General features: G+C 38.6%; 2 protein-coding genes, 1 long non-coding RNA gene and 2 pseudogenes across 3 annotated transcripts; 2 read left to right on the forward strand and 3 right to left on the reverse strand.

Annotated features, from left to right (window-relative positions):
• Nucleotides 1-1,011: 1,011 nt before the first annotated feature.
• On the reverse strand, nt 1,012-2,724 carry LOC143896417 (uncharacterized; annotated as a pseudogene).
• A 2,640-nt stretch (nt 2,725-5,364) lies between these two features.
• LOC143896419 (uncharacterized) lies at nt 5,365-7,884 on the reverse strand. Its single transcript, XM_077404308.1, has 6 exons — nt 6,487-7,884; nt 6,317-6,406; nt 6,189-6,251; nt 5,992-6,102; nt 5,543-5,914; nt 5,365-5,464 (listed from the first exon to the last, which is right to left on the reverse strand). The coding sequence occupies exons 1-6, from the start codon at nt 6,800-6,802 to the stop codon at nt 5,421-5,423; spliced, it is 996 nt and encodes a 331-aa protein (XP_077260434.1). The 5' UTR covers nt 6,803-7,884; the 3' UTR covers nt 5,365-5,420.
• Nucleotides 7,885-7,888: 4 nt separating this feature from the next.
• On the forward strand, nt 7,889-8,733 carry LOC143896420 (uncharacterized). The gene has a single exon (XM_077404309.1). The coding sequence runs from the start codon at nt 7,891-7,893 to the stop codon at nt 8,731-8,733; it is 843 nt and encodes a 280-aa protein (XP_077260435.1). The 5' UTR covers nt 7,889-7,890.
• Nucleotides 8,734-10,162: 1,429 nt separating this feature from the next.
• Nucleotides 10,163-15,079, reverse strand: LOC143896421 (uncharacterized). Its single transcript, XR_013256640.1, has 7 exons — nt 11,998-15,079; nt 11,805-11,894; nt 11,279-11,460; nt 11,112-11,202; nt 10,862-11,047; nt 10,624-10,793; nt 10,163-10,539 (listed from the first exon to the last, which is right to left on the reverse strand). It is a non-coding gene; the product is annotated as an uncharacterized LOC143896421 (long non-coding RNA).
• Nucleotides 15,080-18,941: 3,862 nt separating this feature from the next.
• Nucleotides 18,942-21,395, forward strand: LOC143896418 (uncharacterized; annotated as a pseudogene).
• Nucleotides 21,396-24,326: the final 2,931 nt, after the last annotated feature.

The following is a 24,326-nucleotide window of genomic DNA, read 5'->3' on the forward strand; positions in this document are numbered from 1 at the left end:
GCGGAGGAGACAGAGTCTCACTCGACGCGGCAAAAGATATAATTCGAGTCTCTCAACGCTTCCTCAAGGCGAGATCGCCGAGTATAGCGGTAGGATTTGATGTTGGTCCTTGCGCGGCTTCGCCTTAAATTGCTACTCGAACGTACTTTAAACGCGAGTAATTGTACGTGAGCCGGCGACGCGCCGCGGCGAGCCGCGCAATCTGATAAGCGCGTGTTGGCCGGGCGCGCATTTGTCAGGCGCGCGCGGCCCATGTTCGACTTCTCGAACAATAAGCGCGGAGGGAAAGGGAGGGGACGAATATATAAATATGATACAGCAACTATTTACCTTTTAAATGTGAAAATATTTTATTTTTTCAAAGATTTTCTGAGGAAAAAAATCACAAATTTCAAGAAATTTTATATTTAATCACACACACACACACACACACACACACGCACACGCACACGCACACGCACACGCACACGCACACACACACACACACACACACGCACACGCACACGCACACGCACACGCACACGCACACGCACACGCACACGCACACGCACACGCACACGCACACGCACACGCACACGCACACACACACGCACACGCACACGCACACGCACACGCACACGCACACACACACACACACACACACACACACACACACACACACACACACACACACAATATATTTACATATTACTACATTATATTTTTTTAGTTACATATGTACAAAAATCCTTTTACGCACTTACATCTATTTTTACAAAATTAAAAAATTATTTACAATATAATACAAGAACATTTTTTTTTGTTACCCTAAAGTGGCAGAAAACGTGTTAGCCTAACTTAAAAATAAAGAAGAAGGAGAAAAAGTTATTCACTCCACGTAACCGTACGGAAGTGAATAACAATTATTGATAAATCTACGTTTTACCAATACCGGTGCGCACGTTTTCGTTTCTTCGCGAGTTACAATTTCATGAAACGCGGTGCGGCAAATTGCACTAAAACGTAGATTTATCACCGTTCCCGCCGCCGACGATGTTCTTCCCTCTTCCTCTTCTCTACCCTCTCTCTCTCTCTCTCTTTTTGTATTATTAAGTTTTTAATACTATTGAAATTTACAGCTATAGAATTCCTATAATTTAAAGTAATACCTTTTACTTTACACGACTCTACAGTACGTCCGTCCGGTGTACGAACAATATAAGCGTAGAATTTTGGCCCGCCCGACACGAACTTCTCGATATAGCTGCCGTTGCCGTAGCTCTCGAGTTCGTCCGTCATGTCGCCGAGGAAGTTGCCGGTACGCGGTTCGTACTCATTCGGATCGCTTGTACTTACATATATACAAGAGTCGGTAACGTAGTATAAAACGCGTCTATCTAATGCTTCTAAATATTCGTATAATTTTAAGCGCGCTTGTGCCGTCGTGTACGCCGCGATCACGACATTTGTCAATGGAGAAGCCACGATGGCCTCTTCTCGTAGCCGCTACGAAGCATATATTACCTCGTCGTTGACGGGTAATATGTCGATTATCTCGTGCTCGGGACTCGTGAGCAAAGTCATGAAACGCAAACAAGATTTCACGACCTCGGTCTGAGGCAGATTGGTTCGTTGGCCGAATTTTCTCCAGAAAGAATTTAAACAGAGTTTCGCGACCGAGCGCAGGCCAGGATTCCACACGATGTTGTCCTTATCGAGAACAACACCCTCGGTTTCCGCGTATTCTCGCAGGTATCGTTTTTTCGCCTCGTCGTCATGACAATCGCTCGGCCACCCACTAGCTTCTTGTTTTAATTTCAAAAATGTATTTATGTATTCGGCGAACAAACCACCCTGCCGAGTACCGGGGTCATATCGCGCAACTTTATATTGCCATATTTCACTCACATTTGTCACGCGATATCCCTTCTCGACGGCTTTGCGCAATTCGACGGATACCTAAGTACCCTCGAATTCACGATCGGCGGGGTTATCGTGAGTGCACGCGGCCTGGGAGAACGTTTCACAACAGCTACGACATAACGCGAACAATAATTTTCCGCGTACGCGATATGGGAGTACCGGATGAAAAAGATCACGCGGTGGAAGTACTCGGCATCGGATGAGTCTTTCGATCGAATCAAAATTATAATTCGGTGCATTTCCGATTATCGCTCGGCATTTTTCACCGATAAAAATATCGGGGTGACCGATTGGAAAAGCACCGGTTTTCAATACGTAGGGATACAGAGAGCATACGTCCACGTAACGTATTTTCTCCGTACCCCGAATTTCGCTTCGGGTGGCGATGTTTCCCGTGCGTCCTCCGTAAAATTCGTCGCGAGGATCGAGAGGTGCGTGTTTCAATAATGGGTGATTTTCTACATAATCTTTCATCGCCTGATTTTCTCGTAACTCACGGTCGAAATCGCACTCCCACATCTCCGTCACGAGGTACCCCCTCCTTCGGAGACGACATGTCATCGCGAGTGTTCGTTCGTAGCGCGCGTCGATTGTGTCCTCGCGATTCGTGGTCGAAGGCTTTCTATCGCGATTTACTTGAAAACTTGTGGGACATCCGTGCCAAAAGCAACCGTGAAATTGTAGTACGTAACGTCGCGTCTCGTTGTCGTCGTCGTCGTCATTAGTCGGCGTCTCGTAGTATCCGTCAACGCGCGTGCCGTCGATTTTATGCTCGCGCCCTCGCCCTGCGTGAATTATGGGATGTCCGAGCTCGTGCTCCATCCACACCAGCCACTGTAGAGCTTTACGCGAGTGATTATCGGCGAATCTGTATCCTCCCGTCGGAATGATTCCTATTTCTTCCTTGCGCAGAAAGTTTTTGCGAAAAACTCATACACGTGGAAGCGATAGTCGTGCATTCTTCGAACGGACACACGTTCCCGCATTCCAAAAAAAATTTTCTGAAAGCCATGCACGCGCGTCGAAGAATATCCACGTCGTTACGGCAATATTTAATAATTTTACTTTGAAAATTAAAAATAAAGTTGTTACGCGTCATCTCCGCGTGCCACGAAAGAAAGTGTTCGCGTTCTTTCGGTTTCATTTGCTCGGGAGAACAATATCGTGTGTCGGGTATCGGACCGATATAATTTTGATTTTTGCGGGTGTTAAACAAATGTGGAAAAATACCTTTATCCAATGTATCCTGCAGCCCGAAAGCTTTAGGTAATTCGGATAATTTCATAGGCATATAATTTAAGCTATCGATAAATTTTGTATGTCCGACCGTCATCACGACAATTTTTGTTCCGTTTAAAATTACTTGTGGCTCTTCAGTCTTTTCCGTATTTTCGACTAAATACTTTAGAATAAATTGCGCATCGAACGCTTTCGCATTCTGCGCGATGCAAATAATTTTTTTTTTACATTTTGTCGTTTGCGTTACAAAATCGACGAACTCTTTTACAGGATTGCGCCGAAATACAAACTCGCGCACTCCACACCAACGGCATCGCTCCGACATGTTGTCTATCGCGGCGCACGCTTCGCAAATCTGTTGCGCGACGCAGAGAGTCGGTACGTGAACTTTGACGTTGTCCGTACCTACGAGCGTCTTTTCTTGACGCGTTTCGAAATCATAGAACACGAATGCAACGCGTTCTTTTTTGTTATTACGCTTGTTCGTTGCATTCACCCCGTCATTTCCGTTTCCAAGCGATGCCTTTTCCCGTGCCAGCGTAGTACTCGTACCCTCGCCCGGGTCGTCGTTTACGTCGGCATTACGTCGAAGAGGCCGCATAAAACATAAATGATTAGCGGACTGCAACGAACAACACGTCTTGCAATACGAAACGCCGCATTCGTGTCGCGAACCTCTCTTGAATCGCCCGCAATTATCGCAAATCTTCACGGAACTGCAGACGCTCGCGAACGATTTACCGTCGTAAGATTTTTGCGCGAGATGACGTTCGAAACACGAGTTTTCGAAAAACGCACGATTACACGCCGCGCACTTGACAATTTCTACTTCGGGATTCTCGCACGAGGGTGTAGCGTAACAGCGCGGACATTTTTTCGAACAGCGATGTCCTCTGTCTTTACGATACGCAGTGTTGCACGACACGCAAAATTCTTTTTGAGTACCGGCGGCGGCATTCAAATTTAAAATCGGATTGTAATGGCGCGAACGCTCGTAAAACATGATATCTAAACGGCACGTAGGCTCGCGTTCTAACGAGGCGAGTAATTTGGCACCGTCGTACAAAGGATTCTCGCCTCTACCAAAATTGTTGGAATTATATACGATTATTGCTATATTTTCTTTTGCGAGAAAATGTTGAAAACGTGTAATCTCCGGAATTCCGCACCCGTCTTCGGGTATCGTAACACCGGCGTTCCTCACCAGCTCCAACGCTAATTCACGCTGAAGCGCGGAAGTCCGGCATCTTACGGTATTCCACTTGTCGTGCAACACTCCCGTACGTAGATTTCCGCGCTCGCGATAAATTCGTGCCAACACGAGGGAACGAGGTAGGCACAAATTATCTCGATTACCGAGATCTAAAATTGACCGCTTAGTGATGGCTGTTATCCTGTTTGTCGCACCCCCACGACCTACCGGCATCGCAACGTTGAAAACGCGCACGTCAAAATTTTGCGCGATATCAATTCCCCCGTTACTTTGCGCGATCGAACTCACGAGATCCCATATATTCTCGGGTGTTAAATCTCGTGCTGGGCGAAACGATAGCCCCGCCGAACCGTGCGTTAGTTCCGCCGACTCGAACGATAAGCCGACGTAATCTCCCGGACCAGTCGAACGTAACGCGTACGCGTGAATCTCGCGGAACGCGTTTTCTAACCAACGCACGGTATCCTCGTCTTCGGGTATCGGACGTATTCTAAAACTAGCCTCCCTACCGAGTATTCGGAAATTTCTAAATTGTCGCGCGTTTTCTGCCACTAAATCTATATAATTAAATTGTCCGACCTGGTAATGTTGTTGCTGCTGCTGCTGCTGCTGCTGCTGCTGCTGCTGCTGCTGCTGCTGCTGATGGTGATCATGCTGACGTGCGTGCTCCTGATGTTCCTCCTGTTCCCTCTCCACGAGGGTATTTTCCTCCTCCTCCACCTCATCGTCTCTCTGCGATTGAGATCCGTCAGCGTCGGCAGTAACAGTATTCCCCCTTCTTCTTCCTCCTCCTCCTCGCTAGCACTCTGCGTTTGCGTATCATCATCATCATCATCATTGTCATCAGTGTTCGGAACAACAGCAGCGGTAGGACGATCCGCACCACCTCCACCCGACTGTACTAAAAAATAAAAAAACTTAGTATCGTATAATATCGATTTATATTACATTTAAAGATTTAAAATTTTTTTCACGACCGCGATAGAGCATACTAAGGTAACTCACCTTTAGTTGCTTTTATCACTGACGTAGGTCGACGTTCTTTTTTTTTAATGTTTGTCTCTTACTAATTTTCCGGAGACAAGGATCGAACCGGCGAGTAAGAAACATCTAATCAAAAATAATTACTTGTGTGATTAAAACGAAAAAAATTACGGAATTAAAATTATAATAGACAAATATTATTACCTTCATAATTCCTGGGTGCGTATCTCTCGTCGTCGTCGTCGTCGTCGTCATCGTCATCGGTTTCACTAATAATATCTTGGTTAATATTATTGATATTATCATCACTCTCCTCCTCCTCCTCCTCCTCCGCCTCGTTCATCACCTCCTGCGACTCTTCTGCGTTTCGAACTTCTTGTTGTTCGTGTTCTGCTTCTTCCTCTTCCTCTTCCTCTTCCTCTTCCTCTTCCTCTTCCTCTTCCTCCTCGTCGTCGTCGTCTTCGTCGTCGTCGTCGTCGTCGTCTTCCATCAATATTCGGTCGATCACCCCATCGACCGTCGAAACATCATCATCAGTTCCCGATCCTTGTTCTTCTTCTTCTTCTACTTCCCTTCCTGGTAAAATGTAACATTTCGTTATTTCTTTTATTCGCTGCTAAATTTTTATCTTAACTTATTTTTTAAAAACTTACCACGCGGCGTAATGAATATGACCGAATCGGGTGAGCCCACAATTCTCACCTCCGCTTCTTGAACTGCTTCTTCTTCTTCTTCTTCCACCTCCTCTTCTTCTTCATCGTCATCTAAAACAGTATAAATTATATTTGTTTTATTATACAAATATTGCAAGTGTTAGCTTTTACGCGATATTATTATTATAGTCTCTTACCGGAAGATAAATCGATGACGGGGATGTTGTCTGCGGGTGGTGGTGCCTCGATTCTAGCTCTTCCTATAAAATTTAATATTTATAATATGTTTTTTAATGTTTAATTAATTTTATTATTTCTAACTTACGTGCTGGTACTGCCTCCTCGGCAATGTTTTCTTCCGCTCGACGTCTCTGTCCTCGTCGGACCGGTTGGACAGCGGCAATACGGTTCTCTACTATTAAATTAATTTAAATTTTAATGATAAACTCCGTTATATTAAAATTTTAAAGTGCAATTTTTATTACTAACACTTACCTATTCCGCCGTTACGACGCATGAATCTCGCAATATGCCCTCTTCCTGCGTCTTCTTCTTCGTGATCAAAACCCTCGCGCAAAGATAATATGTTAGAAATGATGTTCAACAATCTTTGATTTTTCTTACAGTAACCCAGTTCATCCATAACGGATAACAGGGTACTGGAGCACTTATCCGCGAAACGTAAGAAAAGACGGTAATTCGCCTCTTCGTCGTTTGACACTGCTTCTATAAACTTACGTTGCTCATTTAAGCGATTGCTTAAATTGCAACTCACTTTAAAAAAATCGATCAAAATTGCGCGGAGAAACATTTTTGCGACACTTCACTTGACTGACTAACTATAAGAGCGTTGCAAGACGACTCCAGTATACGACCGGACAAGTAAAGACTAACACTCAGATATAGTATTACAGACTATTTATAGTTGAAAATATTTTCAAAAACTTCTAGAATAATGGCGTGACAAAAATTTTCTAGCTATCTCATTGGTTACCAAATTCGAGGCTTTCCCGCCCATTTTGTTCCCACTCTACATTACCGGCAGAAGGGTGAAAGGTTTTCGGAGAAAAGTTATTTTTTTTTGCCATAAACCCTTTTCCGTCTTGTTCACAAAACCATATTCTTTTATTTAAGGCCTTACAAAGAATTCCTTATTAAAACTTTCTAGTAATGCTTTATTCCAACATGTAACTAGACGGCTTTATTATCGCAACTGAGAAATTTATTGATTTATTGCTTCCAGTGTGTAAAAAGCCAAAAATTTCTAGAATAATGGCGTGACAAAAATTGTCTAAGGTCCTGGTTAACAACTTCGAATCTTTCCCGCTCACTTTCTCTCCACCCTCCCTTTCAGGCGGAAGAAGTTTTCGGAGAAAGGTTATCCTATGCCATAAACCCTTTTCCGTCTATTGTTCGCAAAATTATATTATTTTATCTAAGGACATTCAAAGAATTCTTTATTAAATGATTTAAAAGATAAAAAGAGCTCGAATAGATTTTTGTTGTTCTTTTATTTTTTAGAAATATTTTTATTTAAAATTTAAAAATTTTGTATCCATTACGCTTTTCGTATAAAATTTTTAACCGTTCACTTTATTAACAAATTCTCTTAACTCCCTATAAACTACCTATATTTTAAAATTTATAATTAAAACTAAAAAATCTAGAAAAGTCTAGAAAAATCTAAAGTTTTCTAATTTTTTATCTGCGCGCGCACACTAATTTTTCTAGAACGTTGCAAACAAAGTTAACGTTTTGATTAACGTTACGAAGCCAGAATCATTCGAGTCCCAACGTTCGAAGCGACAAGTTCGCCAGTGAAAAAGTATATCTCTCTCATCTGACTTTTCGATTAGTGTGTGTGTGTGTGTCAGCCGATATTACGAAGAAATAAGAACAATGGCTAGTCACACAGAAGACGCTAATAATTCTGAGAAGCGGATGTTCACTCGCGATATTCCTGATAAAGGGATTCCCGATAAAGGACGTAACTTCGAGGGAAGAAACGAGCAATTACATATGCTGCTATCGACAACATATGGACTCAACAGCTCCCATACGAAGAGAATTCACGTGGGTTTGCAAGCAACATCCGAGGGAGTTTTCGTGCCGATGGTCAAATTAACCGGCAACTGTGCGGACGGCGTTTATTTCGACGAGAAATCGTGGCAGCAGTTTCAAGAGAACATGGGACCCGTGAGCGAATATTTAAATGGAGAAAGCAAATTGAAGCCGAATTCTATCTCCATTAACAATATCTCCGTCAATTTTACTTCGGCCTACGGAGCAAGATCCATATTGCTGGCGTACAAAGAAAACGAGGAAGATACTTCTGCCAGGACGAATCAACGAACAGGCGAGGAAAATTGTCCACCGACGAAGAAACGAAAAACTTACGCTGTGGCAATTGTGATGCAGAAGCCTACATTTCTCGGGCTGAAAAATATTGCGAAATGTATCGATGCACATTTATTACATTTAAAATCAGTGGCCGATAATGTTAACAATTGCGCGCGTTATCTTATTAAGGAAATAGAGTTAAATCTTCCTAAAGGTTATATAGATGAGGATATTGTAAAATTAACTCTCAGAGGAAATTACTTCGACATCGAACTTAATGTACAAACACAAATATCCGATTTAACTTTCCTCGATACGTATTTTAATATAGTAATGGCAGAACTTTGTTTGCTGCGCTTTACCGAAATCTGTCGTATCATTTTGTCGAATCGCGGATTGTAAATTTTATAACATTATTGTTTAACAATTTATCTACAGCCTTACTTTATAAGCGACAAAATTGTATTTTTTCCTATAAAGAAGAATTTGTAGTAATAAACATTTTTTTGTAACTTCTACATTTTTCTATTTTTCTTTAATCCTCACACGTTCTCCGCAACAAATTTTTTTTTCTATTATTTTTTCAGGATTGGTCAAAGTTTCTAAATCGTAAATTTTTCGAATGCGTTCAATAATAAAAACTTTTATTTAAAACGAAATAGTTGCATCACGTCGTAAAGCGAACCTGTCCGTTCCTGTTTTACAACCTTGTTTCCGCAGAAAATAAGTAATACATGAGCAAATCTTAGAAACCAAGCGTATTTGTTTATTTCGAAAACTCTTTGTCTAGACCCAAGTCCTAAAAAGAACACCGTCATAAATTATAAAAATCCTTCGATACAAAAAAGGGTTGGATTGCGTCACGTCACAAAGCGATCCTGTCCGTTCCTGTTTCCCCCTTCCCTCGAGGCAAAACGCTCTTAAAAATTCCACTTTCCGTTTTCGGCATCTTTAGCATCATATCCTTTTTTGAGCTTAGCGTCGTCTACCACGTGCTCCCACCAAAATGGCGCTGGCCGGCTCTTCCGCTATTTTACCGCGTGACTTCAGCGTCGTCCGCCACGTGCAGACCCGAAAAGACGCTGGACACTTTAGGCGGGAGAGCCAATCAGACGCTGGGTAGATATGAGGTATCCAATCAAAACGCACCATTTAGTTACTATTTTGAATCCGACATTTTTGTTTTGTAGTCGTCCACTACGTGCAGTCCCACAAAAAGTCACTAGGCACTAGACACCTTAGGCGGGAGAACCAATCAGACGCTGGGTAAGTATGGGGTATCCAATCAAAACGCTCCATTTGAATCCGTCATTTTTGTCTCATAGTTTTCCACCACGTACAGTTCCCCCAAAAAAATCACTAGACACTAGACACCTCAGGGGAGGGAAAGCCAATCAGACGCTGGGTAGGTATGGGGTATCCAATCAGAACGCTGGGTAGGTATGGGGTATCCAATCAAATTACTCCATTTTACCCCCACCTCTCACGCGGCAGCCAATCAGAGCGCTCCGAGGTCACGTGGGCAGACCGTCTGGCCACGCCCCTGGCGCCGGAGGAGTCGGTGGAGGGGGTTTGTTTTGACGCCCCATACCTACCCACTTACTACTCACGGGCGAGCGTGCCAACACAGGCCTCTTCTTCTCAGCTCCCGAAGTCGTCGGAGATGTCGCTGCTCCTCTTCTAAATCTTCGGACAAGGGGGGGAAAGCTTACCGTGGACCCAACGTCTCGAAAGACTCTCCAAGTCCCTGCCTCGGCATTTGCCCTATGTCTCATGGAAAAACCACGGATCAAACAACCGAGAAGCAGTCTTCTAGCTTCGTAACTTATCCTTCGCCGGTATTAGGTTCGGCAACAAGCCAGCTCCCAAGATGTCCAACTCGGCGAGGAGTTACGACCGCTTCGGCTTCCGTAAATTTCTAAGAACAAAATAACACGCGCAGTAAACAATGCAACACAACAATCTTAATTTCTACCGTAATTAACTTTCCCCGCAAATTATTGCACCCAATTTAGTCCATAACATCTTTATCAAACTCTAATGTCTTTCGGAAAAAGGAGCCAACCTATCCGCATGCACAATTTTCTTCTTATGTCTCACAGATTTTTGAATACAATAGACCACATCATTCAACTTTTCTACTATTAAGAAAATGAATTGAAAATAGAAACTATTTTCTATGAATTCGGCTATGAATTCTCTCTGGATCTGTAATATTAATGGAAAAAAAAAACATTTATATATATAGAGAGATAATTAAAAAGGAAAATAAAACGAAGTATACTATATTACCAATTCACCATTATAATCCTTAAAACGTGGATACATTTGTAAAATATTACTCAATGTTAATTCTTCCTCAGAATTTTTTATTTGTCGATTACATCTTGTGTTTCATCGCTTAATCTAAATATATTATCTTTGTTTGTATTATTTGACATTTTTAAAGAAAGTTCAGCAACCTACAACAAGCGATAATTATTCATCTAAAACTCTGTTTCATTATTATGTACAATTGTATTATATTTACTTTTAATTGAAATAAATCTTCTTCCAGATATTCATTCTGTAAAGTTCCTTTTTTTAACAACTTTGTTGTTTTTTTTTACTCTTTGGACACTGTTCTTCTTTTCTTAGATGGACTGAAACGTTTTCTCATAGTTTTTAAACGAAATTCAATGAAGCCCTGATTTGTTTTACTGTAATAAAAATGCTCCTGAAAGCAATATTGAATGTAATATAAGTTTTTTTTTTAGTATTAAAGCAAATTATCTGCTTACGTAGCCATTTCCAGAGAGAGTTGAACGAAGTTTCGAGAACTGTGTAATTATTTGGTTAGCTAATTCCGTTTTTAATGTATTTGATGGATATCTTTAACAAAAATAAATGTTTATTAATTATATAGAATTACATAAATAATGCTCATACAAAAAACATCATTACTTACAAGCTGTCATTATTAATTTTTATCAAGCCTGCACAACAAATTTTGATGAGTTCTTGCCTCTCCACGAGCTTAACTACACCTGATTCTAAAATACTAATTAGCGATGGATTTCTTTTAGATTCTTTGTCGTGTTCTTCGATCCAGGATCTAATATCAAATATGTCGTTTGAATTTTGATGTTCCTTAAAAAATATATATATATATATATGTATATGAAAATTATGTCATGCAATGTTAAATATAAATACTAGATTGTTCACAAGGACTTGAACGCGTCGAAAACGCGTCAAAACTAGATATTCAACCAAAAATCGGAAAACCTTCTTCGAAATGGGTATACAGAAACTTCCAGAAAAATGTTTTGAACTTTAGGGACTATATGTAAAATAGTAGGTATAATATTTCTAAATAAATATTTTTATATTACTTTTAAAAAATCAGTCTTATAAATATTTGAACAACCTAGTATTAAATATACATATTAACGTATTTTTATCTCTTCACTATTATTATCAAGAACAATTACGTTTTGGCATTTAGTCAATGAATTAGTATTTTCTTCTTTACTTTATATAGTCACATTGCTGTGTTCTTCGTCCTGTACTAATACAACTTCCTGAAATAAAACCCGTGTTTTATATAAGCTTTCGTTCATCTTTATCTCTCTCTCTCTCTCATTAACAAGTTATATTAAATACAAAAATTATCTTTGCGTTTACCACTTTATTGTGATTATTAATTAAACTTAATATTCTTTTTCTTGGGCCAATTTGGATATTCATTTTTTTTAAATCAGTTTTTGTTAACGCCATGAAAGCATAACCATCGACTCCTTCGTCTAAAACATTGAGTTGACATATAATAAAAGCAATGTAATAAAAGATACAGTATGGACATGTACTGACAATGCTACTGATGCTATCTTTAAATCTCCATATCATCCGTAATATGATTTTGAAAATTTACAGCGATATTTAAAGCAATATATACATAGATATTTATTTAAATGAAAAATTTTGGCGTATAATGTATGTAGGGAAATATATTGATGAAAGATAGAAAAGTAAATTGATTTTATGTACAAGATATAATTATGATGTGCTTTTATAATAACATATGATGAAGGATTATATAAGAAAAATTAGTCGTAAAATCAGACCATAATGCAAATGGTTTCAGATCGCATAACTCATCAGTATTTACAAATGTATATATGAATCTGTATTTTGAGCTACACGGTAAGCATTTAATGATTCGTTATAACTAAGACATTGCCATTCTTCACACCATAACCAAAGCTGCTCATCTTTTAGTATTATTAATTCTTGAATACAACCAAAAGTAATTTCACTATTTTCTTGTACTCCACTGTTAATTGCAACAAACAAACCTTTTCGATACTCTGTACTGTAAACCTCTGCCTTATTAACTTCAATAACTGTGTCTTTGTCCTGATATTTCATTTGATGTAACTGCTGTCTACAATATGTATTTTCAACATAAGTTTTTCGTCCGTTAACGTACTTTAATTTGATTCGTGGCTCATCTTCATTAGTACCCCAAACTGCGCATTGATCTAATTGACAATAGTTTGTTAACGTTTTCGTAATATTTTTAAAATTACATACAATAGATCCATACTTTTTTAAAAAATTATGTTTCGCTTCAAATCTTAAACAATTTAACCAACGTAAAGGACCAGAAAAAGATATACACTGAGGGTAATGAGTTAAATGATGATGCTTATTAATTGGAGCTATAGCTGGAAATAATTCTCGGAATAAACAATTGTGTTCTTCGATTAATTCTGCCAAATATGGTAAAATAGAGCGTCTCAATTTTGAAGCAAATACTATTTTGTTTATTCTGTTTAATAGTAAAATTAACGATAAATGCTTATCATTTTCAGGTACTAAATCTGAAACTAAGAAAGGAAAAACTCTTAATAAACACCATGTTTGTGCAGCAGTTTGTGAAAGCTTGTAATCCTTTTGATATTTAATAGAAGTTGAAGAAAAATTTGCAGAAGGTTTATTTTTATTTTCTAGAAAACCATATCGAAATAAATTTACTCTGTTGTTGAACACATCTATTTTGAAGTTATAATTACATGTACTATAATAATGTAAAATTAATTTCAACTCCATTGGTGCGATACCTTGAAAAATATCGTGCATAGGGTCAAAGACAAAATTATTTGTACAATGAAAATAGCGAGAAGAATGTAATGCACTATCTTCTAAAATACCTGACTTTTTTTTTAAACAATCAATTTCTTTTAATGTTTGTTGATTATTTATTTCTTTTATTTGTTCGTCATGTAGTTGTTTTGTACGAAAAGTTACATTTTTTAAATTTCTATTATTCTTAAAGTCATCTCTGTTGATCAAACAAAGTCTACAAAAATGTTTAGCAGAGGGACTTAAAAATCCTAATAACTGATGCGCGGCCAATCCATCAGCACAAACTGCAGCAATACTTGCTCTTAATACGAAATGTGTTCCATTATGTACCACATATACACCATCGTCACTTTCAAGTTTATTTAAATCCATCAAAAATGGTTTAAGTATAGCTTTCATGCCATATTTTTGAATATCAGCAGTATGACACAAACAAAAAATATGAATTTCTTCTAAAAATGAGTTAATATGTTGAGGTAAATTTTGAATTACAAAATAAAAAGCTCCAATTTTGTGAGGATGAACTTTAGAACCCAATGGATTATTAATAACTACATCATCATAATACAATTGTATTCTTAATGCATGTGGATGACGTTGAAAAAATGGATGTTGTTTATAACTGATTCCATCTGTAAAAGTTACAAATAGATCATCAGAAGAATTGTTTTGTTCAGAATCAACATAATTCCGCATTGACGAGTGGCACATTATTAATTTCAACGTTTCAATAATTGGTATATAATTACAAGTCTCATAAATTTTTTTTTGTCTTCACACTTGTTCTTTTTGAACAAAATATTGCTGCAATCTAAATCCAAGAGGTATTTCAATCGAATATGTATAATTATAAACATTCTTAACAATGTTTATCTGATCTTCTAAAGTATTAGTTTTGTCAAATAGATTATCCACATTTAATTTATTTAATAGTGCTAGTGTATCAGATTCTACACTTATATTTTGTTTTTTACAAAAATTCAATATTTTCTCTCGAATAACATCAGAAATATCAGACACTAAGCACTGTGCTGCATTTGTTACAGCAGTTAGAGCTGTACCGGTAAAACTGGACAATATCCTTAAATTTGCAATAAATTTTTGTGCACTTGTCGACAGATTAAATTCTTTTGATGACTCATGACAATGATTTTTATCTTCGCAAACATGATGCTGTTCTGAATCATATCCATTTTTTTCCGATGATTGTACTTTCTTTGAAGTACTGGGATAATCTACAGATTTCTTAGATAAATCTATATCTAAATTGTATATTTCGTCCGTGACAACATGCCATTTTTTTATGTGACGAAGTAAAGAATCAAACCTTATATAACGTTTATCACAATTTTCTTGTTTACAATAGAATCCTGATGAGTATGATCTGCTAACCATAATAGCATGATGGCGACGAAAGTGAACAGAATATTGTCTTACTCCGGGAAATGTCTTTTCGCATTTAAAACATTTAAGTAAAGTCATTGCTGTAATATTACAAGATATCTTTTAAAAGTATAAAAACAAATCAATTACGAGAATTAATGTGCAAATTTAATCATATGACGGACAACTTTTAATTTAATTTTAATCCACCCTGTTTCATATTGTATCTGTAAGAAAAAATACATGTAATAAATAAAAATAAAATTTAAGTTACAGTAGTAACGTTATAACATGTAATTGTGTATATATAATAAAAATGTTATTTGTAATTATTATCTTCTGATTTATTCGATCTCTTTGCGTAAATGAGCTATATTTGTTATATTATTCAAAAAACGTAACATACGTTACGTTATGTTACTTCACGTTACTACTATCACTTTTGCCAATTGTACTAAGGCTCCGGTCAACGTGACGCTACAAATGCTTTGAAGCGTTCTTCTTCTCTTTCTTTCTTCATTGAAAGAAAAGAGAAGAGGAATGCTTCGAAGCATTTGTAGCGTCACGTTGACTGTAGCCTAAATCTTACCTTTTAGAATATTGACAGCATCTTCTGAGATACCATTGCTAAAAAAAAACTGTGACAAATCTTTCTTGCTATTGAGAGTTTTCTAACAAAAATTTATTTTAATTACATTATTTAAATAGAAGCGATATATAACTGCAACCAAGATTTTATGTCGCGTAATGACGTTTAATAAATAAACTGAATATACGTAAATTCTTATACACGGCGCGCCCGCTTCCGTTATGAAAAAGGCGCGAAAGGCACGTCCGCCTGAGGTTAGGTTAGGTCTTGCACAATGCCAGGTAACAAGCAATAGGAACAGAAATCAGAAATCTTGTATCAATAAAGAATGAACGGTGATACAGGCAATAGACATAAAAATTCCGTCACGTTGGAAATTCTGTGTTTATTGCCTGTTGCCAACTAATCATAGCGTTAGAATTTATTAGGTTACATTAATGAAATTTTGATTATTTACTGTTCCTATGCCCATTGCCTGGCATTGTGCAAGTCATTAGCACTTACCTGTAGAAGAAACGATATTATTCTAGATAATACAATAATTTATCTAAAATGTCGACACGAAGACGATATGATCGATTGACGAGAAGCAACGGTCGTGGTCGGTTGACAAGCGAGTAGTGACTCCACTGAACGAGTTATTGCTACGAGCGATCTTCTTTTTTTCCTGGCGCTTTCTTTCCAACGTGGTGTGGAACATATCAGATTCAATCTTTTTATGATTGAAAATATTCACTTAAGGACGCAGAGTGAAATTCACTCCACGACACAGAGTAAAAGAATTCACTTCACGACACAGAGTCGAAGAAAGTAAAAGAATTCACTCCATATGAATGAAAAGTCATTCCAAGTTGAGTGATTCGGTGAATTACTCATTTTTTCGAGTATTCAATTTTACTCGAAAAAATTTAGAGAGTGGGCTTGTCCGTTATTACATATAATTATTAACAGCAATCTTAATATTGTTATAATCGTAAAAAATTTCATATTATCCGGCGTGTTTTTACAGGGCGAATCATCACGTAACAAAATTTTATAAGAATCAACTTCAAAGACACCCAGCAAACACAGAATACACCTTTGATAAGCAAATTGTCGCCAAGATGGCATCAAATTCCGGAATTGATGCCATCTTGGCGACAATTTGCTATCAAAGGTGTATTCTGTGTGTTTGAAATGGTATGACTTTTCAGCCAACCGATGCTAGTTCGCGTAAAGAATCCGAATCCCGGTTTTAAGCATATTTCGTAAATGTGTATTAATTACAATAAAAACGTAAATAGCTTCAAACTAAAAATATTTATTTTTCACTGAAAATTTTTTAGTAAATTACGTAGAGCAGCAGGATCAAACGTCAGCCGAATAGAATTGTAGACAAATTGCTTAAATATCCTTAAATTAATGTTATTTGATAAAAAGAATAATAAACTAACCGCAGGTTCAGTCGCAATGGGCATAATACATTTTAAGCGAGCATGATCGCTTGATATTGAAAGCAAACATATATATAGTATCACGAAATATCTTAGTAATATATTACACACGTAAATCTAAAATATGAGGTAGCCGAATAATGAACGCTATTGATTAGTAATTGTAAAGTATAAAACGCCACGAGAATCGAAGGATTTCAGAACTTCTTATCAATGCAATATCGTGAATGTTTTCGTAAATAACTTTGAAAGAACAAGTATCACTTGACAAAGTAAACGCAACGAATCTGAATATCTGGTTACTTCACATATCTGTTTTTAGTACGTCGAAAGTCAGAAGGACAAAGATTATAACTGAAGATATGTGATGAACGCAAAAGATATATGAAATGGAATTCAACACGTGCCGCTCACAAGAATACATCGAGAACTATTACGTAAATGCACGCCATTAACACGGGAACACCGCGTGGACTTTTTCACGACCAAATAATATAATTCGCACTATTAAAAATAATTCGTATAGCAGTCGTAGGACCGACTTATCCGAAGCTCGTCGGAAAGGCATGAACGAGGCGTAAGACTCGCTTATCCGAATATGCGATCGGAAAGAAGCAGATGTACTTAGCATTGATGTAAGCAGCTAATTCGCCGGGCAGACAATCCGGGATGTGACCTCACTATCCTCGCAAGGGAAAACGTCGTCTCGTTCTTCGCTGTGAATACGTCTTGCTGCTTTCTTAGATTTATCTCCTTGGGAATGTAATTCGTTTTTCTCTTAACTTCTGTATATAACGCACGCACGCACGGTATAACGTTCGCGTACAACTGTTCCGAAATTTATCCCTTATATACCGGGAATACACGATTATGCAGACCGAGGAATTCAATGATTCCCGAAACGATACTTTCGCTACCGAATATTGAGACGAACAGCCTTGCGCGCTTCTTCGACGCAAGCACGGACAATCAACAAAACACAATCGGCTTAACTTTCCTCGCCGCGCTCCCCTGGCCTTTGTCGCTACACTGTTGCTAACTTCTTCTATCTCGCTTTATCTTACAACTATCTAAACACTGTGTTTGCTAGGCACTTTTCAGATAATTTTGTCGGAGCCCGCGCAGGCACGTCCGTCCCGCGTCGAGTCTCCTACCGGAGTCCGCGTATCCCGCTTGCCCGGTCTGATATGCGGCGGCTCTGGTTGCCTCATATTGCGTTCCGCGAAGTCCTTGGTCCGGTCGGTCGTAGGTAGGAAGCTTCTTGCGTAATGGTTTCAAGAAGTGACGAACACTCGAATCGCGATCGCGAAATCACAGTCTGTGATAAGAGACTTGTTGAATTTTTCACGGTATCTTGGAGCTAGACGTTTAATTTCTGCTGTGTATTGTTTTTTTGCTTCTTTTATTTCAGCTTTCGCTTTCATGTTTAAAGTTTTAGCATCAGCTACTAATTTGTTTAATTCAAACTATATTTTTATTACATTGCCAATGTTATGGCATTTGGTGTTGCTTTCAATATTTGTTATGAATTCGTGCATGGCAGTTTTTTGGTTCAAGTTTGTGGGGAGGTAAATTATTGCCAAATTGGAGGAGTTTAGTCATCTCAGAAGGAAGTACCTCCGTGTTGGAGAAGTTAATAAAGAATCATTTGTCATTAGCATATTTTATTTTAACAATTTTAAAAGAACAAATATGCAGTGCAAAATATCCTTGGATTTAATGTTACCTAGACTATATAATTTTATATTGTCTCCGAATTGAAGACGAATGAAACCTTGGATTAAATTAGTAAAAATGTTAAAAAAAATTATATTTAAAGAGAGAGGGTAGTAATTTGTGAATTAATAGTAATCAAATATTAGTCTTTAAGTCACACACATTGTGATTGTGGTCCAAAGATACAAATTTAGATTTTAAGTTACGTTTAATTGAATAATCGCTTTAGTACCGTTATCTTGGAATAAGTAATAATTTGCGTTTCCGTTATTATTAAAAATTTATTTGATGTTTCTACCCAAACATTTGGGTCGAATACCTAATCAGTCAGGCTGGCTTGTAAACTATTGTAAACTATTTGTCAAATATTGCGAGTATACTGGCGCACATATGTCAACGGCTGCGTACACATCATCTATATCTGCGCGTGTCGTGCAGTCGCGTCGCTGTCGATGAAAAAGAGCAAGTCCTTGCTGAACAACATGATCCTGTCACTCACCCGCAGGACGTCCAACGCGAATGAGCGCAACCGACACGGTTCCTAGGTGATCAGCGTTCCAACTCCTCCATCAGATACATTGACCAGGAGGCCTGGGAGTCCGGCGGTAACAGCATGGACACTACCAATTATTTTGATCTTGAATCCTCGCCCGGAGCGGACGCTGATTTCGCCGAGCGAAATAATGGTCGCTTTAAACAGCAACAACAGTATTATCAATGAACGACAGGATGAAAATTATCAGATTCCGCGTTCCTTGGCGTCGCCGACGAAGAAGTAAAACAATAACGGCAGCAGTTGGCGCCGCAAGTTTATGCTACGTCGTTGCTTCAATGATTCCTTGAACTTGAACAACGGTGAGACACGTTCCTTTTTGCCGAGCGAATCGATAGCAAAGTCCTTATCCTGGCTCGAGGAATCCTTGTTCAGATGAGGGGCAACAAGGCAGCAACACCACGGCGACGACCATCTCGTCGCCATCAGTGTAAATCGACGTGACCGGAAGCCCTTAGATAGCCACCGCCTCTGTCGACGACATGCCGTCTCTGGAGAACAGCTTTAGCTAGCCCGGAAAGGAAAATGACGATGAGGAGCAGGCTGGTCCGGAGTTTGAGACGGAGAACTCATCCTTACCGTGCAGCCCAGCGGCCGCGCCCATCGTTGGCCTGGACTTTCTCCACGGTGCTATATTACGATTTCCTGTCTGTGAACGGCGGGGCAATGCGGCAGGGGATCACCAACACTAGCTCGCCCCAGCTACCGTCCGATGTGAGTTTGCATTTCAGCGTGGACTGCCCGCCAATACTTGCAGCTTTTACGGTGAGGACAGCAGTCTGAGCATGGACTCGTTGAAGTCCAAAGGCTCTGGACGCGACCGGGTGCCGCGAGATCTTGCCCGAATCTAGAACGACATAGCGGCGGCTGCTCTGCAGCCAGCAGCTTGTCGAGCCCGAGATCGAGACCGGGTCCGGCCGGGCCATGTTTCAAGTTTTTCGAGGAAGGCGACGTACAAGTGTGCTGCCTGAATCAAACTTGGACCTTCGTAAAGAAGATCCTGTCCGGCAAGTTTCTTAGACGCTGGGAGACGCATCATCTCTATCTCAACGACCGTTGCCTGTCCTCCAAGACGCTGATGGGTTTTCTTCAGCAACCTGTTCCGTACAGCAGCATGTCGGAGATCCGAAAGTACGTTGTCGCCAGGTGGGACCCTGTGTATAAGAACTGTCTTAGCTTAGTTTTACCAAACGGCTTCTTCTGCAAGACAGTAACACTTACACGAGGGACCAGTGATACCACTTGAGATGGAAGAAAAATATTTTTTGAGGAAGGCGACATATATACAAGTGTGCTGCCTGAATGAAACCCGGACCGTCGTAAAGAAGATCTTGTCCAGCAAGTTCCTTAGTCGCTGGGAGACACATCATTTCCATTTCAGCGACTGTTGCCTGTTCTCCAAGACGCTGACGGGTTTTCTTCAGCAACCTGTTCCGTACAGCAGCACGTTGGAGATCCGAAAGTACGTTGTCGCCAGGTGGGACACTGCGTATAAGAACTGTCTCAGCATTGTTTTATCAGACGGTTTGCTTCTTCTGCAAGACAAGTAACACTTACACGAGGGACGAGTGATACCGATTGAGATTGAAGAAAAATATCTCAAATACCAACACGTGTTGATGAGTACTCGAGAAGAGGAGGTACTGTGCGAATTGTGCACCATGATGGACTTCACCCTGTGACATTCAGTCTAACCTTGAAGCCGACGTTAGACTTCTTCTGTCGACTGACAGTTTACTAACGGTTACCTTCGTGTTGTTTGGAACTGTAATGAAAATGACTTCTTTTTTGTCGGGTATTCTGATGTGTGCAGATTCTGCATAAGTGAAGAAAGTACGGAATTATCTGTAAATTGCCATTCCAACGACTCGTCCGTGAGATCGCTCAGGATTTCAAGACTGACCTCCACTTCTAAAGTTCTGCTGTAATGGCTCTTCAAGAAGCTAGCGAGGCGTTACCTTGTACATCTTTTCGAAGATACGAACTTGTGCGCTATTCAGGCTAAAGTGAGTCACTATCATGCCGAAAGATATCCAACTGGCACGTTGTATCCGTGGCGAGCGAGCTTAGACGCAACAAATTTATAAAATAAACAATCCAAATACATGAAAGTGGTCACATCATTACGATCATTATTATCTTTTTTTTTTTATTGTGTGTCCAAAGAAGATGGATTTTTATTTGAACTTGGTTACTTAACCCTTTAGGGGCCTGTGTGTACATAATTATGTACATTTAAAAAAAAAAAAAAAAAAAGAAAGGACTAAAGGACTTTCACACAGGGACGTCTTTTAAGACTATTTATAAATTATAACATTTTACTCCAATGGGATCGATGTGTGGCCTCTAAAGGGTTGAATACAGCAGTTTCAATTTGTATTGTCAATTACAGTACAATTAGAGTACAATTAAACGTGTTAAAAGAATTCTGAGTTCCGAAACATATAGATGCTAGGTATTATTTTATACGCGAAAAATATGCAAACGAAGAAATAGATATAAGATATGTTCTAAGCGAAGAACAACTAACCGATATCTTTAGAAAAATATTTTTTTTTATTAAGGCTCTTGATCCCTGAGTCGAGAACTCCGCGTTGACGGTGGCGACGTACCATCGCGGTAGAAATAAGAACTCTCTCCAATGGAGAATTCTATTCTTTGTGACATGTTGACGATCTATTTTGTCTTGCATCTATTTCGTTATTATTTGCTCTGTACTTGTGCTGTAATATTTATATTTGTAAAGCTCGTAAAATTGACCGAGGAGTAAGATTTGCAAGGAATACATATGTGGAGGAACATTTTCCACTCCTTTCGATAGTTGTCAAACGGCTTGTTTTCTCGTATGTTTAGGTTTCGTTTTATGGTTGTTTGTTTATTGTCGAGGGAAAAGAATAGTTCCCGGTCAATTTTAGAAGTGTTCTGAAATGATCTACAGTGATTTTTTATTGAAATGTCTTTTTATTTGAGAATGCCACGTAGGACAAAATAGCGTAATTTTTCGCCTCGATAGCAAGAAATTCAATATGACCGCGGTGACTACCCAGGAGCCTTAAAGAATAGATTTGTCACATTGTGCAATAAAATTTGTATTATTGAAGCACTTAAATAGTGCGGATGTTAGAAATGAAGTTCAAGTATTCGTACGCTTCTGTTTGGTGTATGCCAAGAGAGTAGATAAGTGATGTTATCTGTACAACCTTCCTCTGTTTTTTTTATTGTTAGTTTTAGGTCCGTTTTCATTTTCCATTTTATTATGTATTTCTGTGGATAATTTAAATAACTATTTCAAATTAATATGGCAACAGAATATACAATTTTATTGCTCAAAATAAGGATACAATTTACATACCATGCGCGTGGCCATGCGGGCATTATATAAAAGCCAGGCTTAAGTGTCTGGAAACAGATATGCAATGGCGGAAATAGCAAAAGACAGAACGGAATTATGCTTATTGCGTTCACTTGTTAATAGCGCATCCTAAAGTCTAAGTCTAAAGTATATAGATAGATAAAATATCGCAATTATCCGCCGTTTTGGCTCTACAACTATGCGACCACACAAAGAAACGCGTACATACATATAATGTTTTACACACAGAATCAGGTTAGGAAAATTGCACTTAATATGTAGCTATGTTACATTATGTAATAAGATAAGTGTACATTATGTCCATTATTCGACGCCATTTGACTCTAAATGCTAAAGCATTGAGTCTTATGAATTGCGATTATAGACATCTATATATTATATACTAGACTGCTAATTTCCACAAAATCACTTTTACGTGGATCTGAAAATTATTTACATAACTCATACGTTATGTAAAAGATACGAATGTTATCTAATTGGTTGAATTTCAAGCAATATGTGTTACATATCTACTATTTTCTCTTTTATTTACGCCACGGATGCGCAGATGCTTACTCGTCATATATACATATGTGATACATATTTTTTGGAATTCATTTTTTTGATACGGTATAAAGGAGTAGCAATGTAGTATACACACATACATACGCATACATACATGAATCTAATGGATAGAACAGAGAGGAGGTATCTTTCAAACTTGGTTCACTAGTCAGGTATGGAACCATAGATCTTATAGATATGCAGGCTAATTGTTACAAATATATAATTACCTTAATCAGCCGATTCACGTAGAATTTTGCTATCTGCTTTTGTGTTTGCTCAGTTATATATATTTTTTGTTTTTTATATGTTTTTATCGCGGTTTCTTGCGTTTTTTCACAATTATTTAAGGGGATCCTGGAGTGACAGCGACACTGGCATAATCGGTCTAAGCAATATTTTTGAATTTGCTGAACAGAATGGAAAATCTTTTTACACGATTAAAGTACGTACAAAAATGTAGAGGGCATCATTTTTTCTGTTAAACTAAAAAAAATTTTTTATAAATATTATCCTAACTTGACGACAATATTTGCTTTATACAAAAATTATGCAGTTTTTTTTAATAGAAAATAGTGATACAGCCCTCTACAAAAAAAACTGTCAGGAATAATATCGTGCAATTAGAAGTAAGATTTGAAGCCTAAAAAAATATATATTACTTAGACCAGTGGAAGATGCAAGGTTAGGTGCTCTGTATGTATGTGTAAGAATCGGTGAGCACTTTTTTATCGACGCTGATCGAGTTCAGCTGCGCTCTGTACGTATGTGTAAGAATCGGTGAGCACTTCTTTATTGACGAGTTCACTTACGGCTCCAGCATCCCCTTAAATGTTTAAAAATTGGGCCTGCAATATTTGGTGAGCAAAAGCATGTAGCGAAATTTAAGGCAATATTGACCATGGACTGGCAATACATAGCACATCTTGTCACGTACTTCTCTCTCTCTAAAGTGTCCAGAAGCACCGAAAGAGGAAAAGAGAGAGAAATATACTTCTCTCTCCAAAGTGTCCGGAAGTATGGAAAGAAAAAAAAAGAGAGAAGATGGTTCTTTTTCTAACTTCCTCCGTACATTATAATAAACTGTAGGCAGTTGCCAGTCCATATCTATAAGGTCCGTGTATTGGACAAATCGTTGTCCATGGATGTATAATATAGATGTTTGTGATTGCAGTACTTTGTCTATCTAGTTACTTTAGCGCGTCTTATCCTAGAGCGTCTAATCCAATATAGCGCGCGTAATATGAACACACATCTACCCCTTCTTAAGAAAAA

Source organism: Temnothorax americanus, unplaced genomic scaffold, assembly GCF_048541705.1.
Source record: "Temnothorax americanus isolate GAGA-0224 unplaced genomic scaffold, ASM4854170v1 Scaffold180, whole genome shotgun sequence".
In the NCBI taxonomy this organism is placed as follows: Eukaryota; Metazoa; Arthropoda; class Insecta; order Hymenoptera; family Formicidae; genus Temnothorax; species Temnothorax americanus.

What these genes read in the sequence shown, in the direction of transcription:
- LOC143896419 (XM_077404308.1), bottom strand. Translation starts at nt 6,802, where the DNA reads ATGTTTCTCCGCGCAATTTTGATCGATTTTTTTAAAGTGAGTTGCAAT. An exon ending in CGAGGAGGCAGTACCAGCAC is followed by an intron (nt 6,252 to 6,316) that starts GTAAGTTAGAAA and finishes TAAATTTTATAG; the next exon opens with GAAGAGCTAGAATCGAGGCA. An exon ending in CGCACCCAGGAATTATGAAG is followed by an intron (nt 5,465 to 5,542) that starts GTAATAATATTT and finishes ATTTTTGATTAG; the next exon opens with ATGTTTCTTACTCGCCGGTT.
- LOC143896420 (XM_077404309.1), top strand. Translation starts at nt 7,891, where the DNA reads ATGGCTAGTCACACAGAAGACGCTAATAATTCTGAGAAGCGGATGTTC.